The sequence below is a fragment of the Hemitrygon akajei genome, chromosome 15 (assembly GCF_048418815.1).
Source record: "Hemitrygon akajei chromosome 15, sHemAka1.3, whole genome shotgun sequence".
Taxonomy (NCBI): domain Eukaryota; kingdom Metazoa; phylum Chordata; class Chondrichthyes; order Myliobatiformes; family Dasyatidae; genus Hemitrygon; species Hemitrygon akajei.
Genome location: NC_133138.1, coordinates 52,015,195 through 52,024,871, shown reverse-complemented (window position 1 = coordinate 52,024,871; position 9,677 = coordinate 52,015,195). Strand labels below are relative to the sequence as shown.

General features: G+C 39.4%; 1 protein-coding gene across 1 annotated transcript; it reads right to left on the bottom strand.

Annotated features, from left to right (window-relative positions):
• Positions 1 to 1,590: 1,590 nt before the first annotated feature.
• LOC140739354 (DNA damage-inducible transcript 4-like protein) lies at positions 1,591 to 4,647 on the bottom strand. The gene is made up of 2 exons (XM_073067575.1): positions 4,298 to 4,647; positions 1,591 to 2,861 (listed from the first exon to the last, which is right to left on the bottom strand). Exons 1-2 carry the CDS (start codon positions 4,518 to 4,520, stop codon positions 2,374 to 2,376), a joined length of 711 nt encoding a protein of 236 aa, XP_072923676.1. The 5' UTR covers positions 4,521 to 4,647; the 3' UTR covers positions 1,591 to 2,373.
• Positions 4,648 to 9,677: the final 5,030 nt, after the last annotated feature.

Below are 9,677 nucleotides of genomic sequence, written 5' to 3'. Positions count from 1 at the left end.
CCACAGTTAGAAGTATTCTCGTGATACTGTGGGCACTAACAGAGAAAAAGAAACAGAAAACCTTAAAATGAAAATGTAACTTAAATCTTCAAAAGAATCAATGGATGACTCAGCATATGATAGCCTTTAAACCTCGCATCGACTGCTTGAAATTTGATTGACAACCGTTAATGAATAAAAACATTAATTTGCACCCTTTCACAGAATTGGTAGTTATTACCTGTTCCTAGATGGCCTTGAAAGTGAGTGAGCTACCTTAAGGCACTAGGCCTCTCTCAAAACTCTTGGGCAGAAAATTACAGGATTTTGACCTAGTTACAATGAGGGTCTGTTTCAAAGTCAATATAAGTGGAATGTGGATGCGATAGTGCTACCTTTGATTGCTGGTCTTGCCCTTCAAACTGCAATATGTATTGTCAAAAGAGACTTCTTGGAGTTTCTGGTACAATATTTTTAGAGCACATAATGCAACAATTTAGGGACAGTGGCAAAGTGAACAAATATTTAAACTGGTGACAAATTGATAATAGTCAACTTTTTTGGAGCTGTTAGAAAGCACTCATCCAAGCATTGAGTCAATTCAAATATCCTAAGATAATGATAGTTAGAGATCAATTAAGGGTAAAATTTTGAATGTCAAGTAGAATGTCTGGGCATCTCATGCTGGAGATGATCATTACCTAGCTCTCTGAGTGGTGAAAATGTTAACCACTAACCAGCCCAAGCCTGACATAACCCCCTGCTGATATTGATTAATTGTCACAGAAACAGCTCCAGTTCACTGGTTGTTGAAATTCTCTCTAAGCCACATTTCAGAACTGGACCATATCAGATAGCTCAACACAAGCTCAGCACAAAAAAGGAAACCAAAAAAAAAAAAATCAATCACTAACACCAGTTAATCAGAAACTATTTTTCTGCCTGATTAATGTTCTTATAAACTACCTTTCACTATTTACTTGATAAAAAAGAAAACACTATAGAAATGCCAGCTATAATTTTCATTCAATATTCAACCCACACAAGATGCTGGAGGAACTCAGCAGACCAGGCAGCATCAATGGAGAAGATTAAACAGTCGACATCTCAGGTCAAGATGTCAACTTTTCCATAGATGCGACCTGGCTTGCTGAGTTCCTCCAGCATTTTGTGTGTGTTCCTTTGGATTTCCAGTATCCATTTAAGTCAGACAGAATCCTAATTATTTCATAACAATTAATTTATGGCTAAGCTGAATTAAAAAATTTTCTACCCAAATTTATGGCACTTCTCACTGCAACATATAAACTTCCTGGCGATATATTGTCAGCTACAGCATAAATACAGCAGAAAGAAAAGATCATACATCTGCTGGAAAGTGATTGTCACCTTAGCTTTGGCATCAACTCCACTTTTCTGTTTTATTTCCATTATTCTCAAATCCCCAATAGTTCAAACAAACTCTTGACAAATGTTTGTGTTGCAGATTCCAGAATTTTATGATTAGTGTAACATTAGCTGGGAATTTTGTAATTTATTTTCTTTGAATTAGGTCAATCTATAAAAGGATTTAGTTTTCATTAGAATGAAAATAGAAAAATTGAGACAATATTCTATATAAAGTTTATTTCCAACATTTCCAATGAGTTTACAATAGGACAATCTCTTACAACTTTAACAAGAATTCAATCATGGCACTACAATCGATGAAGTTAGCAGTTGCCAGTATTTTCCATCCATTCTGAGAAGCCCCACTGTTCATATAAATGCAACATACTACTTTAGAGCAAGTCCTGCATGCCCATACAAATTTGTTCAATTGAACAGTGCAATTAACTGCAGTGCAAAAATGTGCAAACATGAAAAAACAGACCTTTTCAACTTCATTTTAATCAAATAATCATTGCTCAATTACACAGCTTAGTAATGTAGTGTACTTATTTTTCCAATTCATTACTCCATTCATTTCCTCTTCTGACAAAAAGTTTACACACATTTCATTTTCTTCATCTCCTTCCCTTGGAATTTCCCTCATGCACTTTGCATCCTCTGTACCATCACCACATGCTTTCAACAGTCCTCAGCCACCCCATAACCAAAAATATCTAACTTTAGCAGTAAAAGAGGAGAGCACAATGTGAAAAATACAATAATGAGAGCCTCCATTATGCATCCTCTGCTTCCTGTCCTGATACATTCAGCATCCCAGATCTTCAAATGTATTAGTAAAATTCAAGTTATGCAGTATCCATAACAAACTGTTGCATTTTGTGCCTGAGAATATTTATAAACAAAATTCTGTTCCAGGCTTAATAACAATAATTAAACCTCAAAATATCATTAATCAGAATTCTCAGCACAGAAATTGCCTCCAAGATCTAATTTGGCACTCAGTCAGCATTCTTCAATAATTGGTCCAACTGAGGAATACAACTTTCTTTTCACTAATCTAAATCCTGGGCTAAGTTTCAAAACCCTTCTTGATGCGTGCGTGAAGCAGGTCCCTATGGAAAAGAAATCTCTTAGACTGGGCCAGGAGTTGTTATCTTGTTTAAAGACCAGAGTCAGCTCAAAGGTAGGAATGACAGTGCTGTCATACACTATTTTCCCCAGCTTCTTATTTGTATTCTCGTGTTCCAAATTAACATAGATCACAGCGCCACGCAGTCCACAGGGCTCACTGGCAGCCATTCGAACTACATCCTGTGCTATTCGTCGGATCATATACTGAGGGATCAAGAGCTCCTGACATTGCAACTGGGATTTCTTTGAAGTGGACAAACAGTACTCTATCTGCTTAGCGAGATGCTGGCAGCTCTTCTCTTCCAAAAATTCCTCCAAAACAATAAAATCGTTACCAGACTGATTCACAAAATACATATCTGAAAGAGAAGAACAAGAATTGTGTATTATTTTCAGGAAATAAATAACATTTAGAATTAGTAATTTTAACTGGAAGTCTATAATTGATTCAATTACTCTCAATCTTACTTCCTACTGCTAGAATTAGTAGAGAATCACATGGATCTGGTTTAAATGACATCCTCTAATATTGGTTACATACAGATGAAATTTTTAAAAAGACTCCAAAATTGATCATGTGGATAAAATATCAATAAATATTTCTAACATTTATATAGTGCATTATAGTAACCCTTAAATTTTCCAAAGTGCTGTTCAGGTAAAGTAGTAATTTATGCATTGTTGTAATGTAGGAAACACAACAACCAATTTGCACACAGGTATCTTCTGCAAACAGCAATATAATAATTGGACGAGCAGTTTTAATGATGTTGGGACAATTCAGTTGAGAAACAAAAGATAACTCTTCTATTCTTTGATATTGTTGTGAGACTTTTTACATCCATCTGCAAAAGCAGATAGGGCATTGGTTTAGACATCTGAAAAACTGCACCTCTAGCAATACAGCATGGCAACAGTAACTCACTGGAATCCATGTATAGATCTTTACACTTTAATCTCCAATGCAGAATAACTTGTTGACCTGGGGTTAAAAATGTTGCCAACTGGTTCACAGTATCCTATCTGGTTCATACTATCCTAATGGCAACAGAAATCATTTTTTAAACCATTTTATGAATTATCACTTCATACACTATTAAGGAGACACTTGATCATGCAATTACTAACATACATTTACAGTTACTGCACATTTTCTTCTGCTAAAGATATTATAACAAAAGTTTGTATTGGTGCACGAATGTTCTTTCAGTCCATAATGACATTGCATTAATAAGGGAAATTTTTGCATCGTCCAAAATGACAATTTATTTCCGCAGGAATCCCCATAAATTTAGTTCATTTCAAATTTATCGTTTATTTGGCTTCTGCTTTAAAACACCGATTGAACAGTAGTAATCCTTAGCCCGCAGTACTGAGCACAGATCGCCACTCTCAGAATATTTCTGCCATTGTTTGGCATTGTACACTCCATGGTTTACCGATGTGAAGCGGTTGACGTTTATCATTGTGCCACACTACTTTTCTAATGCATTCTGGATTCTAGAATAGCGATGATGTAATTGATTAGCTTGAATCGGCATTCCGATTGGAAAAATAAGAGAGAGGGCGAAACTTCACCGCATTTCTGCCAAGAAAAGGAAATAAATGTCCGAATCGAAGGGATACCAAACGTAAAGGGCCCCCAGCATTTTCTTTTCAGGTTGTGGAGGTACTTCAATTAGAATATGTCAGATGCTAACTGACGATCGTTCGGATAAAACATAAACTGAAATTGGCTATTTTAGGGCTTTCTTAGTATTGAGTTATCCAGGAATAAAAGAAATGCGCTGCTCACCTGAAGTAGGAATTAGGTGTTCGTTATCTACGCTAAAATGCCTCTCAAAGGGGTTTTCATCATGCTTTATCTTCTTTGAATTTGTTATCGCTTCGCCAGCGAAGCTATTCTGAAGGAGTTTCTTCATCAGCTGGACCACACCATCCTCTTCATGGGCGGCAGGACTCGTCCTGGTACTATAAGGACCCGCGCCTCCTAAAGTCTGGACGTACATCATCACCATCACTGCTTAATACAGTGCCCCGTTGTATCTCCTTCAGGAGCAACGGCTCGTTCGCCCACAGCCCGCTGACAGTCCCGACTGCGAACCCAGGCCAGCTGCGGCCACCGCTTTGTACTTGAACATTGCATCAGCTGTTAGGAGCCACATGATCTGATGTCAAAAGTGAAGAGACTCGTTCTTCTCGGTCATTGGTTCTCGGGACAAAATTGATACAATGTACAACCAATGGGAGAGTAGTCACTAGGAGTCTCAGGGAGCCCTAGATACGGAGGAGGAGCCTCTGAAGTTCTTGTCGTAAGGCGAAACTTCATTGCTTTGCTGTGCTTCGCCAATCAGCTATCCGGATAGTCTATTTAATATAATTTTGTATTATAATCATGACTCCTTTGTGCAGGCGGTTGAGTTTAGTCACAATATTACTTCACGTGCAATGTGTTTTTGTTACTAACACAAGAAGATTCGAAATAATTTGCTTTAAAATCGGGCATATTGTTAATATTATTTAATTTTTAAAAGTTTTTCTACTTATCTCAAGTATATTATTAATGTAATATTAGTCGATATATAATCGGATAATATAATTGGGTAATATATTTAATTATATGCCTAATTTGGCGTTCGATTATACATTGTTTTTACCTTAGCTATTAGTCTTATTTCGTATTATATCGTTCATACCTGTTGGTAACTCTGAACAATGCAACGAGAAGTTTAAATTCCATCTTTATTTCAGTAATCTCTATATTTCTATACTTGGAATTGAGTAATACTTGCAAAGCTGTACTTTTTGTACTTAGAATGGAACAATCAAAATGTATTTGGTGTACTGCAAACAAGAGAAAATCTGCAGATGCTGGAAGTCAAAGTAATATACAAAATGCTGGAGGAACTTAGCAGGCCAGGCAGCATCTGTGGAAAAGATGTTTCACAAGGAAACCTTACATCAGGACTGGAAAAAGAAAAGGGAAGTCAAAGTAAGATGGTGAGGGGGGGGGGGGAGGGAGAAGTACAAGGTAGTAGGTGAGAGGTGAAACCAGGAGAGAGGGGCATGTGAAGCAAAGAGCTGGGAGGCTGATAGGCTGATAGGTGAAAGAGATAAGGGGCTGGAGAAGGGGAGTCTGATAGGAGAGGACAGAAGGCCATAGAAGGAGGGAAAGGGGAAGGAGCACCAGAAGAAGGTAATGGGCAGGTAAGAGATAAAGGTGAGAGAGGGCAATAAGACTGTGGAAGGGTGAAGGAGGGTGTGGGGTCAATTACTGGAAGTTCAAGAAATTGATGTTTATGCCATCAGGTTGGAGGCTACCCAGATTGAATATGAGGTGTTGCTCATCCAACCTAAGCGTGGGCTCATCGTGACAGTAGAGGAGTGGCATGGACTGACATGTCGGAATGGGAACAGGAAGCAGGATTAAAATAGATGGCCACCAGGAGATCCTGCTTTTTCAAGTGGATGGAGTATAGGTGCCTAACAAAGTGGTCTCCCAATCTACATCGGGTCTCATCAATATGCAGGAGTCCACACCAGGAGCACCAGATACAGTATATGACCCCAACAAACTCACAGGTGAAGTGTTGCCTCACCTAGAAGGTCTGTTTGAGGCCCTGAATGGTAGTGAAGGAGGAGGCGTAGGAGCAGGTGTGGCACTTGTTCTGCTTGTACAGTTAAGTGTCAGGAGGGAAATCAGTGGAGAGGGACGAATGGACAAAGGAGTTGGTTAGGGAGTGATCTCTGTGGAAAGCAGAATGTGGGGGAGGGAAAGATGTGTCTGCTGGAAATGGAGATGGATTTGGTGTATGTCCCTGGTTCAGATTGACAACATTACCTCCACTATCTCCATCAGCACAGGTGCACCACAAGGCTGGGCGCTTAGCCCCCTGCTCTACTCACTGTACGCTTATGAGTGTGTGGCTAAGCACAGCTAAATGTCATATCCATGTTTGCTGAAGCTACCACTGTCATAGGCCAAATTGGCATATAGGAGGGAGATTAAAAATCTGACTGAGTGGTGCCACAATAACAACCTCTTACTCAATGTCAGCAAGACCATTGAATTCACAAGGAGGAAACCAGAGGTTCATGAGGCAGTCCGTAAGGGAAGATCAGAGGTGGAAAGGGTCAGGAATTCCTCAGTGTTATCATTCTGGAGGACCTGTCCAGGCCTAACATGAAGGGTCATTTAAACTCCCCAAATTGAACCTTATCATCAAGGAAAGATAATTGGACTAAGGATTTTGCTCTGAGGGACTCATGGCAAAGATTGACAATTGATATTTAGGATGCCCTGGATGAACGATGAGATCCACAGTCTGCTGAGAGCCAGGTCAGAAGCATTCAAGTCTGATGACCAAGAAAGTTACAAGAGGACCAGATATAATCTCCAGAAAGCCATCTCACAGGCAAAGTGCCAATTCTGGACTAAACTTAAATCAATGAAAGAAGCTCGACTGGTGTGGCAGGGCTTAAATACTATCATCTCTTATAAAGTTACATAAAACAACACAGGTAACAGCAGGGCTTCGCTTCCAGATCAGCTCAATGTCTACTATGCTTGCTTTGACCATCAAAACATGGAGGAACCATCGCCAACTCCTATAGCCCCATGATTTCAGTCTCTGATGACAGCATGCGAGCAGCTTTCAGAAGGGTGAGCCCACAGAAAGCATCCAGCCCAGTTGGGGTACCTAGCTGAGTACTAAAGACCTGTGCTGATCATCTGGCTGGAGTGTTCACTGAGATTTTTAACCTCTCACTTCAGCAGTATAAAGTACCCACCTGCTTCAACTAGGCTTCAATTAAACCAGTGCGCAAGAAGAACGTGGTGAACCTGCCTCAATAACTATTGTCCAGTAGCACTTACATCCACAGTGATGAAGTGCTTTGAGAGGGCAGTGATGAAACATATCAACTTCTGCCTGAGAGGTGGCTTAGATCCACTTCAATTTACCAACCAGAGCAACGGGTCCACAGCAGATGCCATCTCATTGGCCCTTCACTCAACCCTGGAACATCCAGACAACAAAGGTGCATTCATCAGGATGGTCTTTATCAACTACAGCTGTGCATTCAATGCCATCATCCTGTCAAAACTAATCAATAATGTCCTGGACCTTGGGCTCAATACCTCCTTGTAAAATTGGATTCACACCACCAGGTTCAGGAACAATTATTACCACTCAACCATCAGGCTCTTGAACCAAAGGGGATAACTCAGCTTCAACTGGCCATCATTGAAATGTTCCCAGAACCAGTTGACTCACTTTCAAGGACTTTTCATCTCATGTTCTCATTATTTATTGCTTGTTTATTTATTATTATTTCTTACTTTTTGTATTTGCACAGGTTGTTGTCTTTTGCACATTGGTTGAATGTCCATGTTGGTGCAGTCTTTCATTGATTCTGTTATAGCTATTATTCTATCGATTTATTGAGTATGTCCCCAAGAAAATAAATTTCAGGGTTGTGTATGCTGACATATATATACTTCAATAATAAATTTAATTTGAAAATTACTTTGAACTTTAATTTTCCAGTATATGAAATGTCAATACAAGCATTGTGCATTTTCCTTTTGTGATTTCCTTTGGGATGCATGGCATCTCAGTGCAATCTCAGCTTGACTCTTCCTCAGTGTGAGAAACGTCATGCTCATTTCTCCTCTTGTGCTTATCATTTATATTGACTGCATCATAAAATAATGGAAATTTACAGCACAAGAGGGGAATTTATGATCAATCACACTTAGGCTAGATAAGGTTTATGCAAACTGGTCCTGATTTCTGATGTTTACTCTATCATCCTGTAAATTATGAGATCATGAGGCATTAGATGTTCATCCAGGTACCTATTAAACATGTTGAGAATGTCTGCCTTAACTATCCTTTTAGATAAATGCCTCACAGAGGACACCCTTCCCCTCCCCCCACTGTGAGTGAAAAAGCATACTGTACTTCCTTAACACTCCTCTTCCCTAACTCTCCTAGCATCCTATCTTAAACCTATACTTCCTAGTGAAAGACTTCCCTACCAAAGAAAGAAAGTCCTTCCTTTATATGCTATTTTGGCTTCTCATAATATTACACAGTTTAGTTAAATCTCCCCTCAGCCTGAGTAAGTTTGTCCATCCTTGGTATCATCCTTATACCAGTCCTCTGAACTTTCTCTAATACTTAAAATCCTTCCTGTAGTGCATATCAATAAGTTTTTATGTCTGGATCAAGACAATGCCAAGGTATAGAGTTAAACATTGGAACACTGTAAAGAAAGGGGTCTCAACAGTTTCCTACGACTGTTCCACTCTACGACTGCTCCACGAGTCAATACAGTTGTGGTTGAAATGTGACCCAAATCTATTTGCATGTTTTTCACTCATGCATCTTAATATTTTTGGTCAACAATTTAATATTAATAATTGAATGATATCAATTGTTGTTTATGTGAGAGGGGAATGCAAGTTATAGTCGTAAGATCATTCATAAAGGCTCTTTAATCCGCCATACCCATGCCACCCGTCAAGTACCCATTAATATTAATTGTATTTCCAGTACTAGGACCATAGTCTTTTATGCCTTGGCAATTCAAGTGCTCATTAAATGATTCTTCAATCTGAGATTCCCTGCTACCAGTACCCAGACAAATATTTTTTTACATATTCCGACCACCATTCGCTGGAAACAAAATCTTCCTCGGGTCTCCTTTGGACCTTAAACCCATGCCCTTTAATTTTTATCATCTCTGCTTTGGGGAAACTTTTTTTTAACAATTTACTTTATCATTCCAATTTGCTACCATCCGCACCGTGCCGGCGGTTTTATTAACGATAAGCGAATGCTGATATCGGTTACTTGGCCGAGTATCACACTAAGCAGTCAGTGAACTTGGGGGTTATTTAGCACATGACCCATTTTGCCAGTCCTAGTTCCTGACGCAGGGCTTTGACTCGAAACGTCGATATTCACTCCTCCTCCTCCTCCTCCCCCTCCCGCACTGAAGCTGTTCCATCCGCCGAGTTCCTCCAGCGGATCGTTGTTCCAGATCCCAGCATTTCGTGTCTCCTTTCCCCCTGATTTCATATCAGCTGTTTAATCAACTTTAACACTTTAGATATTAGGAACGTTTCTGTGAACAATTTTCCACAGTGTTTTGAACACCTTGGAAAT